The sequence below is a fragment of the Arvicanthis niloticus genome, chromosome 27 (assembly GCF_011762505.2).
Source record: "Arvicanthis niloticus isolate mArvNil1 chromosome 27, mArvNil1.pat.X, whole genome shotgun sequence".
NCBI lineage: Eukaryota > Metazoa > Chordata > Mammalia > Rodentia > Muridae > Arvicanthis > Arvicanthis niloticus.
In genome coordinates, this window is record NC_133435.1 from 220,290 (window position 1) to 241,719 (window position 21,430).

The 21,430-nt window shown below is 36.8% G+C and overlaps 2 protein-coding genes across 3 annotated transcripts; both read left to right on the plus strand.

The window, feature by feature from the left end:
* Positions 1-235: 235 nt before the first annotated feature.
* Positions 236-4,372, plus strand: LOC143439625 (olfactory receptor 7G2-like). Its single transcript, XM_076925956.1, has one exon. The coding sequence runs from the start codon at positions 466-468 to the stop codon at positions 1,432-1,434; it is 969 nt and encodes a 322-aa protein (XP_076782071.1). The 5' UTR covers positions 236-465; the 3' UTR covers positions 1,435-4,372.
* An 8,569-nt stretch (positions 4,373-12,941) lies between these two features.
* Positions 12,942-19,538, plus strand: LOC143439626 (olfactory receptor 7G2-like). 2 transcript variants are annotated; one of them, XM_076925958.1, is made up of 3 exons: positions 12,942-13,099; positions 13,665-13,821; positions 16,211-19,538. In XM_076925958.1, exon 3 carries the CDS (start codon positions 16,224-16,226, stop codon positions 17,139-17,141), a length of 918 nt encoding a protein of 305 aa, XP_076782073.1. In that variant the 5' UTR covers positions 12,942-13,099; positions 13,665-13,821; positions 16,211-16,223; the 3' UTR covers positions 17,142-19,538. The 2 variants fall into 2 exon arrangements, with proteins under 2 accessions (XP_076782073.1, XP_076782072.1); XM_076925957.1 differs by lacking the exon at positions 13,665-13,821.
* The last annotated feature ends 1,892 nt before the right edge of the window (positions 19,539-21,430 follow it).

Consider the following 21,430-nt stretch of genomic DNA (forward strand, 5'->3'; position numbering starts at 1 on the left):
GTGAGTAACACAAAACCTACTCTCCTATAGTCTCTTAGGATGTGCACTCATGGGGTCAAAGTGTTAAAAGTAGTGTCAGTCTAATGAGGTGCTTTAGGTTTGAAATCTCCCATGGATATGTATGCTGCTAGGAGAGAGTTTGATGATCCCCTGGGAAAGGTCTGCTCTGATGGTGTGCCTTCATGACCAGGACTTTGTTCATATAGTTGATTTTCAAGAGCATACATTCAAGACTTCTAAAGTTGGATTACATGTTGGCTGCTTCAGCAATCTGCTTTTTATGTTTGTTTCTGGGGTTCAGAAGTGTGGGACTCATGCTTCTGTAGCAAGTGCTTTAACTATTGAAGCATAGCTTCAGACCTCAGGGATAGTATTCCAGCAACTTCTTAGTACGGCAGCTGTGTCTGATCCAAAATTTCATTAACTTTTCCACATGTTACACTCTCTATCAGATTTAAGATCAACATGGAACAGAGAAACCAAACTGCTTTTCCAGGATTCCTTCTTCTGGGACTGACAAAAGACCCAAAACTGCAGCCTGTTTTGGTCGGCTTGTTCTTCTCTATATATTTGGTTACTATTCTGGGAAATATGCTTATAATCTTGATTTCTATCTTTGATCCCCGTCTTCATACCCCTATGTACTTATTTCTCTCCAATTTATCCTTAAATGACATCTGTTTAAGCACAAGCACGATTCCAAAGATGCTATTGAACATACAAGAAAATAGTCAAAGCATCACATACAAAGGCTGCCTCACTCAAATGAGCTTTGTCTTAATTTTTGGTGGCATGGAAAACTGTCTCCTTGCAGTAATGGCTTATGACCGCTATATTGCTATTTGTCACCCCCTGAGGTACACAGTCATCATGGAACCCTATTTCTGTGTCCTGCTGATTCTATTGTCCCTGCTTGTTAGTGTTGTGGATTCCTTAATGCACAGCCTGATGGTGCTCAGACTGTCATTCTGCACACACTTGGAAATACCAAACTTCTTCTGTGAACTTCCAAAGTTGCTCAAGTTGGCCTGTTCTGATACCCTCATTGATAACATCCTGCTTTACATTTCATCATGCATATTTGCTGGAATTCCTCTCTCTGGAATAATTTTTTCTTATATTCATATCATGTCCTCTATTTTGAGAATGTCATCATCAGAAGGAAAGCACAAAGCCTTTACCACCTGTGGGTCTCACTTGTTAGTTGTGTCCTTGTTCTATGGGACAGCATTTGGGGTATACATTACATCTATTTGTATGGATTCAAACAGGAAGACTGCAGTGGCTTCAGTGATGTATTCTGTTGTACCTGAGATGCTGAACCCCTTTATTTACAGTTTGAGGAACAGGGACATGAAGGATGCCATGAGGAAATTCCTCAATAGAATGACTTCTTTTCTAGATATTTCACCTTTTTTTGGAATCAAATTCTAGAGTAAGTAATATAATGCAATTTTACTGAATTGGAATTCCCACCCTTTTCATACTGTATTCTTCTAATATTACAACAAAACCATTATGTTTTAACTGTATCAAAGTTCACAATTATGACATTTTCTGTGGCTATATGACAAGGATATGGACACTTGTTCCCATGGACACTCATTGCTGTAATATTTTAATAATATTACATGTACCTTTGTGGTAAACATCTGCAAATTCAATGCCATTATCCATATAATTGATGTTTTATACATTTGTTTTTTTGTGTTGATTTTAAGAGAGTAATCAATGATCAGTGATGGTATCTTCAGACCTTAGAGAATAAAAACTCTAACATTAATATCATAGGAAAATAGAGTTATCCATCATTATAAGTGGACATTTCATGATGAAGAATATATTTGAAGAAGGTTGAGCTTTTCATTATAAGTGGACATTTCATGATGAAGAATATATTTGAAGAAGGTTGAGTTTACAAACTTTTACTTCCAGGTACATGGAATAATATCAAAATGCAAGTTGAGTTTCTGGCTAAAGTAGAAAATTATATATATATATATATATATATATATATATATATATATATCCATACACATATATATGTATACACACACACACACACACACACACACATATATATATATATATATGACTAAGTGTTCTTTTTATGTCACATTGAATGACTTTACTATATATCATTTAGACTGACTACCTTTAGTAGGTTGAATTGCTGTCCTGAAAATATGTCCAGGTTTCAGGACATTGAGATGGCCCACTCCCACTTTGTAACGATGCTTATTGCTATACCTGCTGACATGTATTTCATCCCCTAGTTTCACAATGCTAGAAGTAGAAATTCACTCCCATAATGTGTCTTCTGAGTTCTATATGCAAGCTATGGCATGTGGATGTGTACATGGATATACATGTACACACAGTATATAGATAGATGATAGATAGATAACTGTTGGATATTGTGTTGTATTTATGTGCTTTATATACCCCTAAACACACATTTCCATTAAAAAAACAAGTGTGGGGACTGAATTTATTTTAAAACTTCTGAGAACAATAAAGCACTAGATGATTTCTGAATTTATGGGCAACTGTGTGTCTTTCAGGCAGAGGAAAGCCAAGTTCTGTGGAAACATTTCTCCTAGAAAATGTGATGTATTCATTATTTTACTGTGACTACCTCTTCTGAGAAGTAATAACGATTCCTATTTTTATATGTGTTTTTAAAAATATATAATTTTATACCCTATACTATTCCTCTTAAAGTTATATACTTTGCCTTCTATTGTACCTAAGAGTTTAGGAAAAGTACTTCCTAAGAAAACATGGAAATTCATGATTAAAATTTTCATTCACATTCCAAATGTAAAAAGTAGTAAATCATTCTGAATGAATAAAGCTACATCATTTAATTTCATTGTCACCACTTGATACTACAAGTATCAAGTATACAATTTATACAATTTATACAATGTATAAATAAGTTATTACTAATTGAAAATTGGGCTGAAATTATAAATACATACAGAGATGATATAGGAGAACAAGCATGGAGTTCCTGAAAATCAAAATAAAACATTTTTCCAAGTTATTTGGGTTTGCAATAAAGATTTTTTTCTAAAAGAAGACATTTGCAAACTTTAAAATATGTTGAAAGACCACAGTGTCTGATAGACCACAGAAATTACACCATTGATAATGCTCATTTCTAGAGATAATTTTTATGAAGGTTGCAGATTGCAGTACAACAACTGACATTCTTAATATATCTCTAGGTAACTCTATTGCTTCAGTGGAACAGGAGATTATAAAACATTTTTGTTTATTTTTCATTATTAGCACTATTTTACAGTAGATTCAAGAAATAAAGGGGGATTTAGAATCCAAAAAGCTATTTCAATATTCCTTTCTGAAAGACAGACAGATCATTTAAAAAATACATACCCTCTCTTTTGAGGTGGTTTGTTCCTACCAAGATACTTGTTTAGAATACTGTTAATAATATATTAACCATTATTCTGGCTGTGGAATTTGATTCCCACCTCTGCATTGCTTTCCATAATCTTATACTGGCTTCAGCTTAGTTCAGTCTATTCTACAGAAATGAGTAAATACCCAAACACACTATCAGATCATTTTTAATTGGATGAGAATTTAACACATGAAATTAACATGTTTGCATAAATTTTACTCCCATATGTTCTCCTCAATTTTTCCTTTCTCTCTAAATGTATTTTTTCAGTTCCATGAGTTATTTTTGTCCCTGTGTTGTGTGTTTTAAACACACAGAGCCCACTTAGTGTGTCAGTGTATATATGTGTAGGACCATCCACTGGGATGTTGAAAATTTATTAGAGACCTCATCTCCAAAGATAGAGGACTTCTTTCCCTTAGCAACTATCATTTCTCATTGATACCATAACTAAAGTTGGTATTTCATGGATCCTTTCCCATCTATGCTAGAAATTTGTCTGGCTTAATCTACTGTAGATCTTATAGATGCAGTAAGAGTCACTGTGAGTTCTTGTATGTTATGGTGATGTCATGTCTGAGAAACTTTCTTTAGCAGCACTCAACTATTCCATCTGGCTCTTAAAATTTCATGTGTCTCTTTCATGATGTTTCCCTGATCCTTGAATGGAAGGAACATAGTACATGTGTTCCATTTAGGGCTGAGCATTCCTCAGTGTCTTAGCTTTTTAATGTAGGCCAGTTGTAAGTTTCTGTCTTAATTGCCATTTACTACAAAAAGTAATATTCTCTAAATAAATTATAAAAATTTAATGAACTATTGAACTTAAGAGATTTTTCACTGGTTAAGGATACATCCTTTACTGCATATGTTGCAGAGGATGGCCTTATTTGGCATCAGTGAGAGGGGAGGCCCTTGGTTATGTGAAGGCTTGATGTCCCAACTTAGGGGAATGCTAAGGTGGTGAGGCAGGAGTGGGTGGGTAGATGGAAGACTACCCTTGCATAAGCAAAGGGGATGAGAGATGGGATAGAGAGTTTGTGGAGGGGAAACAGGAAGAGATAACATCTGAAATGTAAAAAATATAAGTAGGATTGAAGCATTCACAGTTTAGTCTTCCTTTTTAACCTTAAAATGTCTGTGAGTTTTGTGGTGGATAGTCTGAGCTTTTGGGCTAGCATCCACTTAATAGTGAGTACATAACCATGTGGGTTTACTTGGGTCTGGGTTACCTCACTCAGTATGATATTTTATAGTTCCATCTATTTGACAGCAAAATTAAGGAAGTCGTTGGTTTTTGTTGTTATTGTTCTATTTCTTTGTTTTTTATTTTTAACTTTTTTTATATGTTTGCTAATTTCCATATTAGTTTTTAATTGGATATTTTATTTATTTACATTTTAAATGTTATCCCCTTTCCCAGTTTCTGCAAGCACCTTTCCCCATCCCTCCATACCCTGTTCTTATGAGGATGCTCACCTATCCACCTACCAACTCCTGCCTCACCACCCTATCATTCCTCTACTCTGGGGCATCAAGACTTCACAGGATCAAGGGCCTCTCCTCCCATTGATGCCAGATAAAACCCCTTCAGCTCCCTCAGTCCTTCTCCCAACTCCTCAATGGGATCCTTGTGCTCAGTCTTATGGGTGGCTGCAAGCATTCACATTTGTATTGGTCAGGATCTGGCAGAGACTCTCAGGAGACAGCTATATCAGGCTCCTGTCAGCAAGCACTTCTTGGCATCCACAATAATGTCTCCGTTTCTTGTCTGCATGTGGGATGGATCCCCAGGTGGGTCACTTTCTGAATGGCCTTTTCTTCATTCTCTGCTCCACTCTTTGTCCCTGTATTTTCTTTAGACAGGAACGATTCTGGTTTAAAATTTTGGAGATGAGTGGGTTAGTCCTATTGTTGAACTGGAGGGCCATGCCTAACCTTTGGATATGGTCTCTACAGGTTCTCCCTCCCCTTTTTGGGGTATTTCAGCTAATGTCATCCCAGTGGGGTCCTGGTAGGCTCTTGATTTCTGATTGCTACCCCCAATTCCCCATCCCACATTGCTACACAACTCTGTTCAACTTCCTGACCTTCTGTACATCTTCTCCATCTCCTCCTGTACTAGATTCTTCCCCTCTTTTTCGCCTCCTTATCTTTTCTTCTTCCCAAGTCCCCCCCACACTCTCTACTTCCCTTGATAATTTTATTCCCCATTCTAATTATGACCAAAGCATCCATATTTTGGTCTTCCTTCCTCTTGAACTCCATGTCCTCCATGAGTTGTATTGTGGGTATTCCACAATTCCTCTTTCTCTTAATATCCACTTATCAGTGAGTACATACCATGTGTAATCTATTGTGACTGAGTTACCTCACCCAGGATGATATTTTCTAGATCCATGCATTTGCCTAAGAATTTCATGAAGTCATTGTTTTTAATAGCTGAGTAGTAATCCATTGTGTAAATATACCACATTCTCTGTATCCATTCCTCTGTTGAAGGACATCTGGGCTTTTTCTAGCTTATGGCTATTATAAATAATGTTGCTATGAACATAGTGGAGCATGTGTTCTTAATACATGTTGGAGCACCTTTTGGGTATATGCCCAGGAGTGGTGTAGTTGGGTCCTCAGGTAGTGCTATGACCAATTTTCTGAGGAACTAGCAGACTGATTTCCAGAGTTGTTGCATCAGCTTGCAATCCCATCAGCAATTGAGGTGTGTTCATCTTCCTCCACATCCTGGCCAGCATCTGCTGTCACCTGAGTTTTGATCTTAACCATTCTGCCTAGTGTGAGGTGGAATCTCAGGGTCGTTTTGATTTGCAATTCCCTGATGACTAAGGATGTTGAACATTTCTTTACATGCTTCTTGGCCATTTGACTTCCCTCAGTTGAGAATTCTCCTTTTTATGAGGTCCCATTTGTCGATTCTTGATTTTAGTGCATAAGCCATTGGTGTTCTGTTCAGGAATGTTCCCCCTGTGCCCAAGTATTCAAGGCTTTTCCCCACCTTCTCTTCTATTAGTTTCAGTGTGTCTGATATTATGTGAAAGTCCTTTATCTTTTTGGACTTGAGCTTTGTACAAGGAGATAAGAATGGATCGATTTGCATTCTGCATGCTGATGCCAATCGAATCAGCACATTTGTTGAAAATGCTGTCTTTTTTCCATTGGATGGTTTTAGCTCCTTTGTCAAAGATCAAGGGACCATAGCTGTGTGGGTTCATTTCTGGGTCTTTCAATTCTATTCCATTTATCTTTCTACCTGTCTCTGTACCAATATCATACAGTTTTTAAAATTACTATTGCTCTGTAATACAGCTTGAGGTCAGGGATGGTGATTCCTGCAGAACTTTTTTCATTGTTGAGAATAGTTTTCACTATCCTGGGTTTTTTGTTATACTAAATGAATTTGAAAATTGCTCTTTCTATCTCTGTGAAGAATTAAGCTGAATTTTTTTTACTGTGATTGCATTTTGTAAGATGGCCATTTTTACTATTTTGATCCTGCTGGCCCATAAGCATGGGAGATTTTTCTATGTTCTGAGGTCTTAGATTTCTTCTTCAAAGATTTGAAGTTAATGTTGTAGAGGTCTTTCACTTGCTTGGTTAATAACATCAAGGTAGTTTATATCATTTATCTTTTTAGGAAGGGTATTGTTTGCCTCATTTGTTTCTCATCCCATTTATATTTTTTGTTTGTGTTAATTTTATATCCATTCTATTTACTGAAGTTTCTTATAAAGTGTAGGAGTTTTCTGGTAGAATTCTTGGGATACCATATATATATATATAAAATCATAGTATACACAAATAGTGATATCTTGATTTCTTCCTTTATAATTAGATCCCTTTGACCTCTGGTTGTCTAATTGCTAGAGCTAAAACTTCTATAACTATATTGAACATATAGGGAGAGGTGGGTGAGCCTTGGCTTGTCCTGGATTTTAGTGGAATTGCTTCAGGTTTTTCTCCATTTAATTTGATGCTTGTAGGGCAGTGGGCTGTGAGAAGCAGCTGGGTCTTTGGTTGAGCATGAGTTTTGGATCCTGGAAACTTTATCAGATGGCAGGAGTTCAGCTCTGCTCCCAGGCCCTGGTTCTTTTCACTTAGCTTCAGTCCTCCAACAACCCCTCCCACAGAGAGGTTTATGACCATCAGTCATGAGGAATGGTCCCTCAGGCTCTCCCACATGCAGATGAGGTATCTCCAAGCTCTCAGGTCAAGCCAATAGACATTATCTGCTGTCAGACCCTAACCCACCCCAAAACTGTATATAAGGGCTCTATTTAGGGGAAGTAAATAGCGCACTCAAGAATCATCCTGGTGTCCGAGAGTTTTTTTCACAAGAGCTGCAACACTTGGGGAGAGCTCTGCTCTCCCAGAACCTGCCTGGGACACTGAGCTGCCTCCTTGCCAGCTAGGCAGCTCCTTATCGGCCCAGTCCGTGCCTGGACTGGCTCAGTGCGGAGAGACAGGTGCAGCACCTGGGAGAGACTGGTCAGTGACAGCAACAGTGAGCAGGCAGAGGCAGCAGTGAGGGGCAGGCAATCTCCCCTCCTGCTCGCACTCTGTGTCCTTTGGCCTCGACCTCCCGCATCAGGCCGGGCCAGAGACTGTCTGTAGAGACAGTGGAGATGCAGGCTGGAGGCAGTGAGGAAACAGTAGTGAGCCCTCCCGGATCTCACCCTGTCCCCCCAGTCAGGAGATGGTTGTGGGACACCCTCCAGAACAAGGAACTCACAGATGCATTGGCTGGTTCTGGCCCCCTGGTACATTTTATAGCAGAAAACTGCCTTTTCTGACTTCAGTGGGAGAGGATGAGCCTAAACCTGTAGAATATTGATGCCCCAGGAAAAGGGGATACCCGGTGAGGAGGAGGGAGCACCGTTTTGGAGGAAAAAGTGAGGAGGAATGGGGTGAAGAACTGTGGGAGGGGGGACTTGGAGGGAGCAACTTATGGAATGTATATAAATAAAATAATTAATTTCAAAATAGTTGGAAGGGAAAAAACAAGTAATATAATGCAAAAACTACTAGAATACTACCTGACTTCTTAATGGAAGCAGTAAAAGCAATAAGGGCCAGGACTGACATTTGTGAGTCTCAAAGAGACCATAGATATCAGGCCAGACTATAATACCCAGCAAAATTTTCCATTTTGATAGATGGAGAAAATAAGTTATTCATGATAAATCTAAATTAAGCATTATATATCTAAAAATACAGACCTAGAAAAGAGGCTAAAAGGAAATCTTTTATCTTAAGAGTTTAAGGACACCTAAGCAAACAAAAGGGAAGAACATATCCACATCTACCACCACCACCAGCACTACCACAAACACAACAATAACAACATATCAGAAATCAACAAACACTGCCCAGTGAAACCTATACAAATCAGTGTTCTGAACTCCTTGATTAAAACAAACAAAAAAGACAACAAAAACCACAAACAAACAAACAAACAACAGAGAGTAATAGAATGGGTGAAAAAACAAGATTTGTTCTTCTACTGTGTCTAAAAATCATATAAAAAACCAAGGGTAAAAGATTGAAAAAGAAATACAAAGCAAGTGACCCTAAGAAGCAGTCTGTTGTAACTATTTTTTTCTTTCTTTTTTAACATTTTAAAATTTGTTTTCTTGGATATTTTATTTACATGTCAGATGTTATCCCCTTTCCCCATTTCTGACCCACCAAGAAACTCCCTATCCCATCCACCCTCCTCCTGCTTCTAGGAGGATTTGCCCTCACCCACACACCCACTCCCACTTCCTAGCCCTCAAATTCCCCCACACTGGCACATCAAGCCTTCACAGGACCAAGGGCTTTCTCTCCCACCTATGCCCAAAAAGGCCATCCTTCCCTACATATACAGATGGAACCCATGGTTTCCTCCCTATGTGTTCTCAGGCTGGAGGTTTAGAACGGGGGTGCTCTGATTGGTTCATATTTTTTCTTTCACCATGGGGCTGCAATCCCCTTCAGCTCCTTAAGTCTTCTCTCTAACTTTTCCATTGGGTACCACATGATCAGTTCAGTGGTTAGCTGTGAGCATCTGCCTCTGTATAAGTTAGGCAGATACTAATTATACAGATTTCTATCAATAGGTTATGACTATGCAATAAATCCTAGCTAATCCTCCCTGTTCCAAAAAAAAACTTCTACTTTTCCCTAGAAAGACAGTCCAATATTAACCACCTTAGTTCCCAAGCCCAGGGAACAGGGGCGCTGACTCTTCGTTAAATTCTTCGAGCTGATTATGGGCGTTGAGATATTAGAAGAGGCGTGGGGGGAAGAGTAAATTGATAAGTCTCTGATGCTGTGTCTTCACTGCATCTAGATGGAATTCCAGGACATCGGAGGTTTGGGCAGGTCTGCTCAGTTTGCTTGATGAGTAGATACACCAAGGCTGTGTATTCTGCAATACACAATTCTCAGAACAAGTTTTAGTATCAAGAAAATTTTTTTTCTAGAGGGCTGACATTTTCTTAAAGATGTTGGTTCTAGCTAACTGAGGCATCCCCTCTTGGTCTTTTTTCTTCATGTGCTTCATGTGGTCTGCAGGTTGAGTCCCTGCTATTCCAAGCTTTTGGGCTAACATCTGCTTAACAGTGAGTAAATACCATGTGCGTTCTTTTGTGATTGGGTTAACTCACTCAGGATGATAATTTCTAGATCCATCCATTTGCCTAAAAATTTCTCAAATTCATTATTTTTAATAGCTGAGTAATACTCCATTGTGTAGATGTACCACACTTTTTTGTATCCTTTCCTCTGTTGAGGGACATCTTGGTTCTTTCCAGCTTTTGGCTATTATAAATAAGGCTGCTATGAACATAGTGGAGCATATGTCCTTATTATATGTTGGAGTATCTTCTGGGTATATGCCCAGGAGTGGTATAGCTGGGTCCTCAGGTAGTGCTATGTCCAGTTTTCTGAGCAACCGCCAGACTGATTTCCAGAGTGGTTGTACCAGCTTGCAATCCCACCAACAATGGAGGAGTGTTCTTCTTTCTCCACATCCTTGCCAGCATCTACTATCACCTGAAATTTTGATCTTAGCCATTCTGATTGATATGAGGTGGTATCTCAGGGTTGTTTTGATGTCTAGGGATTTTGAGCATTTCTTAAGGTGCTTTTCAGCCATTTGAGTTTTCTCTGTTGAGAATTCATTGTTTAGCTCTGTACTCCCTTTTTAATAGGGTTATATGGTTATCTAGAGTATAATTTCTTGAGTTCTTTGTATATCTTGGATATTAGCCCTCTATCGGATGTAGGATTGGTAAAGATCTTTTCCCAATCTGTTGGTTGCTGATTTGTCTTATTGACAATGTCCTTCGTCTTACAGAAGCTTTGCAATTTTATGAGGTCCCATTTGTCAATTCTTGACCTTAGAGCATAAGCCATTGGTGTTCTCTTCATGAACTTTTCCTTTGTGCCTAGGTATTCCAGGGTCTTCTCTAACTTCTCTTCTATTAGTTTCAGTGTATCTGGTTTTAAGTGAAGGTCTTTTATCCACTTGGATTTGAGCTTTGTACAAGGAGATATGAATGGATTGATTTGCATCCTTCTACATGTTGACCTCCAGTTGAACCAGCACCATTTGCTGAAAATGCTGTCTTTTTCCTACTGGATGGTTTTAGCTCTTTTGTCAAAAATTAGGTGACCATAGGTATGTGGGCTCATTCCTGGATCTTCAATTCTATTCCATTGATCTTCCTTCCTGTCTCTGTACCAATACCATGCAGTTTTTATTACTATTGCCCTGTAGTATAGTTTGAGGTCAGGGATGGTGATTCCCCCAGAAGTTCTTTTGTTGTTGAAAATAGTTCTCGCTATCCTGGGTTTTTTGTTATTCCAAATAAATTTTCAAATTGCCTTTTTTATCTCTATGAAGAATTGATTTGGAATGTTGATGGGGATTGCATTGAATCTATAGATTGCTTTTGGCAAGATGGCATTTTTACTAAATTAATCCTGCCAATCCAGGAGCATGGGAGATCTTTCCATCTTCTGAGATCTTCTTGTATTTCTTTCTTCAGAGACTTGAAGTTCTTATCATACAGATCTTTCACTTACTTAGTTAAATTCACTCCAAGATAGTTTATATTATTTGTAACTATTGTGAAGGGTGTCATTTCCCTAATTTCTTTCTCAGCCTGTTTATCAACAAAACAGTTTTAAAAGGACATTAACTTCTACCTCCAGTAGAAAGACAGGGTATCAAGCTGAGGGATAGGGTTGCCATCCCACAGTCAAAAATTCCAACCCAGAATTATTCCTGTCTAAACGAACTTCAGGGACAAAAATCGAGAAAAGACTGAGGAAAAGGAGATCCAGTGACTGGCCCAAATTGGGATCTGTCTGATGGGAAGGATCCAAGGCCTGACAGTATTATTGATGTTTTGGTGTGCTTACAAATATGAGCCTAGCATGGCTGCCCTCTGTGAGGCCCAACAAACAGGTGACTGTGACAGATGCAGATACTCCCAACCAATGGACTGCCGTCAGGGATCCTGTGGTTGAATTAGAGAAATACTGGAAGAAGTTGAGCAGGTGGGCAATACGATAGGAAGACCAGCAGTTTCTACTAACCTGGACTCCTGAGAATTTTCAGACACAGAGCCACCAACCAGGCAGCACAAAAAAGCTGGCAAAAGATTCCCAACACACATATATAGTGGAGTACTGCATGGTCTGGACTCAGTGAGAGAAGATGTGTGTAAATCTGGAGAGACTTGAGGACCCACAAAGTTGAGAGGTCTGGTGGGGTGGGTAAGATGAGACCATCCTCTTGGAGACAGGGGAGGAAAAATGGGATGAGGAACTGTCATAGGGTAGACCAGGAGGGGGATAATGACTAGACTGTAAAAACAGATTAAAGATAATTTAGTAGTGGTAGTAGTAGTAATATCCACATGGAAATTTTCAGGAAAGAAAAAGTAATTATCAGAATCATAATATATATCTCATTTTTAAAGGATAATATCACAGGGACAAAGGTAATATAATAACAGACATACAGTACAATGGAGCCTAGTGGAGATTTATGAAATAAAGTCCCACAGGGAAAATCCTTTAAGTTTTGAAAATGGTGTCAAAACACGTTAGAAAATGAGAGGTTTTCAATAAATAATGCAGGGAGACTATAGACACATGTAGAAGATTAAATTAAATCCACATATATTAAGCTGGAGAAAATATATAATATATATAATATTTGACATATTGAAACAGTTAGAAGCTGTGGTTATTTTCAAGTATTTTGTTCAGAGTACTGAACATGGAGTAATCATGGCAATCAGTGAATTGTAAAAGTATCATAGAGAGTGATTTGAATGTGGAATAATAAGATACAGATGGTAAAAGGTAAAATACAGGTTTGTGTTGCCCTACAATCATTTGAGAATGGAACTGTCTGACTAATGAGGAACTTTGGATATTAAACCCCGAGGGTCATGGAGGTTACATGTAATCTAATGGTGACCATCTACTTATTAGCTTTGTACAGGTAGTAGTAGCTTTCCTGACCCTGCTCTTAGTAATCACCATTTCTCCACTTTGCCTCTCCATCTTTCCATGCTCCTCAGAACAACATTTCCATATTTTTCTTAAAATCCAGACAAGAATTGAATGCCATTCTTTAATCTTGAAATCCAGGTAATCTGAACTCTCCTTTAGTTATCTTCAGTACTACTGGCAGAAGATAATTTATAGGTCCATTCAAGAATGTTTAGGATAAGAAAATGCCAGATATCTGCAGAATTTTCAGTCATTTTTCATGCTTGTGCTCCTCATATACCAACATTTGAGCAGCTTCCATTCTGGCAATTACTTATATTAATTCTAAATATCAATGCCAACCCACCCTTTCTAATTTTTGAAAGTTCTTCCAGGATTAATTGAATTTTAAGTTATTTGATGACTGTCAAAATTACATAGTGAGTTGAAGCTTTTTTTTTTATTTATTGACTCAGGAAAAATTTAGACAAAAATCTTGGTTGACATTGCTCTTTTTTGATACTAATAAAAGTTTACTGTATTATTTGACATTATTATAACATCTTTTAAAAGTTTTTATTGTCTATTTTATTTATTTACATTTCAAATGTTGTCTCACTTCTCAGTCTCCTCTCTGATAGTCCCACTATCCCTTCCCTCCTCTCCTTTGCCTCTATGCGTGTGCTCCTTCAACCACTCAACCACTCCTGCTTCACCTCTCTAGCATCCCCCCATGCTGGGGCCACCAGAGGACCAAGGGCCTCCCCGCCCCGTGATGCTAGATAAGGAAATCCTCTTTTACAAATATAGATGGAGCCATGGATTACTACATATATACTCTTTGGTTGGTGGTTTAGTCCTTGGGAGATCGGTGTGGACTGGTTGGTATTCTTGTTCTTACTATAGGGTTGCAATTCTGTTCAGTTCCTTCAGTCCTTCCTCTCACTCTGAGTTGCTGGGCTTTGTCTGATGGTTGATTGTGAGTATCTGCATCTGTATTAGTCAGGGTCTGACATAGTCTTACAGGAAACAGACATAGATGCCAGTGAAGTGAGAGGCTTCCAGGACTCAACAGGGATGACATTAGCCGAAATAAACAACAAAGGAGAGAGAAAACTTGCAGAAACCACTTCCAGTAAATAGGCATGACCCCTATTTGAGGGATGGGGCCATACATGCATCTCAAATTTTTTAACCCAGAATTATTTCTGTCTAAAGAAAATGCAGGGACAAATGATAGCATAGAGAATGAAGGAAAGGCAATCTAGAGATCACCCTACTTAGGGATCCATCCCATCTGCAGGCGCCAAACCCAGACACTATTACTTATGCCAAGAAGTGCTTTCTTACAGAAACCTGGTCACAAAAAAGGTACAAGGCTGGCTGTCTCCTGAGAGGCTCTTCCAGCACATGATTATAACTGTCTTGATATTCAAATTTTAAAAGTAATAATAACTCTGAATAGACAATGCAATAGTATCTACATATGTCCATAATAAGCCAATCAGATACTTTTGCCACCAGATTTGATTTTGTATAAAAAACAATAAATCTAATAGATTAATTGATCCTTAATATTCAACTCCATTTTTTTAGAGAGAAAGTACATAGTATAATTTAATTATTCTTAATTTACTTTTTATAAACAATTCTATAGATTTTACATTTTTGAGTATATACATATTAATACCATCCTATAAATATCCTATTGGAGAGAAAAAATAAACTTATTTTTATGTACATAAAGTGCTGGAATAAATCAAGTTAATATTAGTGATATAGAGAAGAATATGTTATTAAAACCAATGAGAATTGGCAGAGAATGCAAATACAATTTTAAAAAGGAAAACAAAGATATTGCTCAGAGATTTAAAAATTAATTTCACTTAAAATCTTAGAAGAATAATAAATAGCAATGTGTGCATTCTATTGAGGAAATAAAAATGCACAGTTCACATATGAATTAGAGAAGTAAATGTGCATCATTTTCCTTCTAGTAACAGTGGTAATTTTCAACATATTATATTTTATTAGTTAATGACAATGATTGTATTGTTTTCACTATTTTAAATAGTTTAAATATTTGTTGTATAATTATATTATTCTTAAAAATTTAAAGTTTATAATGCTATAGATTTCTACTATATGTCTTGGAGCTATTATTTATGTTGACATTGCAACTAATTTTTTTTATGTATAGGTATCATATAAGTGCATGAGAAAATAGTAACATCAGTGTTATTTATTGAGTTGTGTGCTTTTATTGCTTTTTGTTGTGCAATATTCTTAATCACAATTTTAATACTTTATTTTTCACTGAATTCTGACATTATTCAAAAGATTATCTATTTTTTATTGTTTTTAATTTTAATTTTTGAGATTGTAATATACATAAAACATTTAGCCTTTCTTTATTCTTCTTCTCATGTACTGTTACTCTTTTCCATCAAATTAATGTCCTTGTTTTATATACTAACAGTTTTTATATACCTATATGTACATATTCATGCATACATATTCTTAAATACAACCAATCCTTTCTATATAATATTACTTGTAAAGTTTTTTTTTTCATGAACCACATTTGGGCATTGGACAACCAATTTGTGTACTCTTATAGGGAAAGGCTATCTCTCTTACTCCAAGCTTTTCTAACTTGACAAAAGTTGTCTGTGTAGGATTTTTTTTTCAGATCATGTCTTTACAAACCTATCACTTCTCTTGTGTACAGTATTGTGAAAAGTGGTCTGACCAGGTTCATGCATAAATCATTCGCAATCAGCAAACTAAATCAGCAACCTATTGCATTCCAAGTACTGCTGTTGAAGATTTTGATTTTGTTTTCGCATTCTCTTTCTCTCAGCATTAAATAATATTTTATAATAGCTTTTGGCTATACAATTTGAAGAAGGACATATTTGACATAGGTGAAAACTATAATCTTGTTTACAAACTGGACATTGAAGACAGATTTAAATGTATGAAACATAAAATACCAACTAAGGTTAATTTTCCTTAGATTTAGTATGATTTTTATATTCCTATAGTCTGGAGAATTTTTAATTTTAAAATTATGTATCATTTTCTTTTATTTTTGTTTGGTTCTATATTATAAGAAAAGGCATTCACCACATAAAATACTGAAATACAGATTAGAGTACAAAGAAAGAAGAAGAGGGGAAAGAAAGGGTGGATATGGGAAAATGGAAGCAGGGCCAGAGTGACCTTGTACCTTTTTTTGTGACCAGTCACTTGTATTTCTCCTTTCAGACTCTAAGAAATTATGGAATTAGAAAACCAGACAGGAGTAATAGAATTCTTTCTCTTGGGACTCTCAGAGGATCCAGAACTTCAGCCCATTCTCTTTGGACTATTCCTGCTTATGTACCTAGTGACAGTTTCTGGAAACTTGCTCATCATCCTGGCCATTGTCTCTGACTCTCACCTCCACACTCCAATGTACTTCTTCCTCTCAAACCTGTCCTTCACTGATATCTGCTTCAGCACCACCACTGTTCCTAAGATGCTGATAAACCTTCAGAAACAGAGCAAAGCCATCAGTTACACAGGCTGCATTACTCAGCTCAGCTTTGTCTTACTTTTTGCTGGAATGGAAAACTTTCTTCTGGCAGCAATGGCTTATGACCGTTATGTGGCCATCTGCTATCCCCTTCGCTATACAGCCATCATGAAAGTGCACTTGTGTTTTGTGATGATTTTATTGTCTTTGTATGTTAGCATTGTGGATGCCCTTCTACATGGTTTAATGATTTTGCAGCTATCTTTCTGCACACTTATGGAAATTCCCCACTTTTTCTGTGAACTTTATCAGGTTATCAAGCTTGCATGTTCTGACACTCTCATCAATAACATTTTAATATATACAATGAGTAGTACATTAGGTGGTGTGTCCCTAGTAGGGATTATTTTCTCTTACTTTAAAATTATTTCTTCCATCCTCAGAATGCCATCATCAGGTGGTAGGCATAAAGCTTTCTCAACATGTGGGTCTCATCTGTCAGTTGTTTCCTTGTTCTATGGGACAGCTTTTGGGGTATACATTAGTTCTGCATTTACAGAATCATACAGGAAGACTTCTGTAGCATCATTGATGTATACTGTGCTTCCTCCAATGCTGAACCCATTTATCTATAGTCTGAGGAATAAAGATATGAAGAAAGCTTTGAGAAAATTTATCTAAGCATTTATTTTCTTAATATTCCATTGTTACTTTCAGTGTGGCCTTCTTAGCTGTCCGATGGATTACTGGATGAGTCAAATGGCAGCCTTTCAAGAATTTTCTTCTCTTAAAATAGTGAATAGATACCATAAAATTAAATGTTATTATTGTTGTATATGAAATATCTATTGGTATTCTGTTGTTTGTGGGGATTTTGAATTTCTATGTGGAAAATTTGAAATTAATTTGCTGGACAGTGTTCATAGAAGCTGACTCTGAACAAAGGATTATAGAAATAATTATCTGAAGCTGCTCTCATTATTTGTAGTTGTATGTAAGAAAAGAACAAATAGGCTAAGTGAATATTTCAGTAGGCAGAGCCTACCACCTATTCATGAATATGATATTTTTCCCATATTTACAACGTTGTCCTGATGTTCATGGCATTATCATGAATCCATTCTTATGGTATTATTCTGACCTTTATGGCATTAGGCATTATGCAATTATGGCATTTTTTTTTTAAAAAAACAAGTTTTTATTTTTTAACACCTGCTTTGATCTGACTTTTCCCACTGGGGTTAAACTTCTGAATTATCTGTAGAAGTTTCTGTTAACTAAAAAAAAAAAACAGAAGTTACAAATTTTTTTAAGTCCATGATAAAAGCAGAAGGTTCTTTAGTAGGTGTTTCTTTTTCCCCAGCAATATTTTCTGCACTTAAATTTCCTATCCACAAAAGTACTCTGTACTATTAATTTCATTTACTGATAGAGTAATAAAGTTCCGAGTTCCTCTAAAAAAACAGCAGTTTATTTACAAGTTCTGTGAAAACACAAATAGGTCAGTGGGGAGCAAGAAGACTTAACTGAGGACTCAGGAAAAGAACTTCTTATTTCACCTTACCTAAACCAGTATAATTACTGAACACATTCTATGTAATTATTCTTATAAGGATATATAAGTGTAACTCTTACCCATTATATAAGAAACATCTTTTTGTAGCAGATTAGATCATTAGAGAAAGACACAACTACTCAAAATGAAAGAACCACTTGCTATGTGATACAAAATCTCAATTGATACATAAAAAAGCACAATCATGAAATAGAATTCTGGAACCATTACAGAAAAGGGAGGGAGTAGAATTTGAAAGAGGGAGATAATTAGGCACTTTTTACATGATTCTATTTTCTGTATATGACAGGGGAGCTTCTCCCATGAAATATCAATAGTGTCTTCACCTGAACAAGACCTGAAAAATAATAATACCAATTAACATGCAAATATGTATGTGCCTTTTTAAGGCTCAATTTCTAGATGAAGTACTACAAGAAAATTCAACTCAGCTAAGAAAGAGAATATCATTCTCACCCAGGAATGAACTTCTTCATAGGTGATCAAGGCATCAGCCCTAATGTATGTACCTATGAACAACAAACACCAAAGAGATGGTGATTTCCCCCAGCAGTTCTTTTATTATTAAGAATTGTCACTATTCTGGGGTTTTTCTTTTCTTGATAAATTTAAGAATTGCTTTTTCCATGTCTTTGAAGAATGATGTTGTGATTTTGATGGGGATTGCATTGAATCTGTAGATTGCTTTTGTTAGGATGGCCATTTGTACTATTTTAATTCTATCAATCCATGAGCATTGGAGATCTCTTCATTTTCTGAAGTCTTCTTGGATTTCGTTATGAGAGACTTGAAGTTCTTTTCGAACAGATCCTTCTCTTGTATGGTTAGTTATCCCAATATATTTTATATTATTTGAGACTACTGTGAAGGGTGTTGTTTGCCTACTTTCTTTCCCAGTTCATTTATCATTTGTATGAAGGAAAGCTACCTGCTCTTGATTTAACTTTGGTATATGGTATTTGTATAGAAAATTATCCATTTCATCTAGATTTTCCAGTTTTGTTGAGTATAGGCTTCTGTAATAGGATCTAATGATTTTGAAGTTTTTTGATATCTGTTATTATATCTCCCATTCCATTTCTGATTTTATTAATTTGGATACTGTCTTTGGGATCTTTAGTGAGTTTGGCTAGGGGATTATCTACCTTGTTGATTTTCTCAAAAATCAGTTTTTGGTTTTGTTGATTCTTTGTATTGTTTTCTTTGTTTCTATTTGGCTGATTTCTCCCCTGAGTTCGAAGATTTCCTGCTATCTAATCCTCTTGGGTGTGTTTGCTTTTCTGTGCTGTAGAGCCCTCAGGCGTGCTATTAATTTTCTAGTGTAGAATCTCTCCAGTTTCTTTACCTGTGGAAAGCTTCTGCCACGCCCTAAAGATGGTGCCTACTGCCTTAGCCCTCTTGGGGTAAACAAGTCCTTATTTGGTGAGGAGGCTGCGCTTGCCAGTAGCCTGATCTCTCGTCATGGATGTCAGCCTATGGTGGAGCGGAATGTAGTATGGACTGATGGGCAGTCCACTGGAGGCTACTTAAGCTGCACTCACGGGATTCTGTAACTGAAAGTTATTCCTGAGTAAAACTGTCGCTGGAAGGAACTGGTGTGCTAGTCTTTCTTCCCTGCTGGTCAGGGTGGTCGGCGCGGCACATTTACCAGAGCATTTAGTGCTATGAATTTTCCTCTTAGCACTGCTTTCATTGTGTCCCATAAGTTTGGGTGTGCTGGTTCATGATTTTCATTAAAATCTATGAAGTCTTTCAATTCTTTCTTTATTTCTTCTCTGACCAAGTTATCACTGAGTAGAGAGTTTTTCAGTTTTCCTAGGTATATGGGTTTTCTTTTGATTTTGTTGTTACTGAAGACCAGTTAGTCCTTGGTGATCTAATAGGATGCATTGGATAATTTCAATCATCCTGTATCAGTTGAGCCTTGTTTTGTGACCAAATATAAGGTGAACTATGGAGAAGATCCTATGAGGTGATGAGAAGAAGGTATATTCTTTTGTTTTAGGATGAAATCTTCTGTAGATATTTGTTAAATCCATTTGGGTCACAACCTCTATTAGTTTCACTGTGTCTTTGTTTAGTTTCTCTTTCAATGACCTGTCAATTAGTGGGATTAGGAAGTTGAAATGTTCCACTATTACTGTGTGGGGTTCAATGTGGGTTTTGAGTTTTAGTAAAGTTTCTTTTATAAATGTTGGTGCCCTTGCATTTGGGGCCTATGTGTTCAGAATTGAAACTCTCTGTTGGTGGATTTTTTCCTTTGATGAATATGCAGTGTCCTTCCTCATCATGCTTGATAACTTTTGGTTGAAATCTATCTTATTGGATATTAGGTTTGCAACTCTAGATTGTTTCTTGGGACCATTTGCTTGGAAGTCTGCTTTCCAGCCTTTTACTCTGAGGTAGTATATGTCTGTGTTATTGAGGTGTGTTTCTTCTATGCAGCATAATGTTGGATCCTGTTTGCATATCCAGTCTGTTAGCTTATGTCTTTTTATAGTGGAACTGAGTGTGTTATTACGATATGTTAAAGACAGATGATTGCTAGTTCCTATTATGCTTGTTGTCATAGGTGGCATTATTATATCCTTTTAGCTTTGTTGTGAGATGATTAACATCTTGTTTTTTTCTTCTCTGTAGGCACCCTTCTTGTGCTGGAGTTTTCCTTCTAGAATCATTTGTAGGGCTGGATTCATAGATATATATTGTTTAAATTTGTCTTGTTCTTGGAATATTTTGGATTCTCCATCTATATTGATTGAGAGTTTTGCTGGTTATACTAGTCTGGGCTGGCAATTGTGTTTGATTAGGGCTGTACAAGCTCTTCTAACTTTTAATGTTTCTCTTGAGAAGTCTGGTGTAATTATGATATGTTACTTGGGCATTTTCCCTTTCTGCTTTTAATATTCTTTGTTCTGTGCATTTAGTGTTTTGATTATGATGTGAGGAGAGGATTTGCTTTTCTGTTCTAATCTATTTGACATTCTATTTGCTTCTTGTACATTTACGGCTGTCTGTCTCCTTAGGTTGGGAACGTTTTACTCTATGATTTTGTTGAAGACATTTTCAGGTCCTTTAAGCTGGGAATCTTCACTCTTCTCTATACCTATTATTCTTAGATTTGGTCTTTTCAGTGTATCCTGGATTACCTAGATGTTTTGCGTTAGAATTTTTTATATAATGAACTTTCTTTAACAGTTGTGTCAATATCTTCTAAGGTATCTTCTCCACCTGAGATTCTCTCTTCTATCTCTTGTATTCTGTTTGTGATGCTTAAATATGTAATTTCTGACATCTTTCCTAGGTTTTTATTTTACTGGTTGCCTCCATTTGTGTTTTTTAAAAATATTTTTTACATCCAACTTTAGGTATTGCAACACTTTGTTCAATTCCT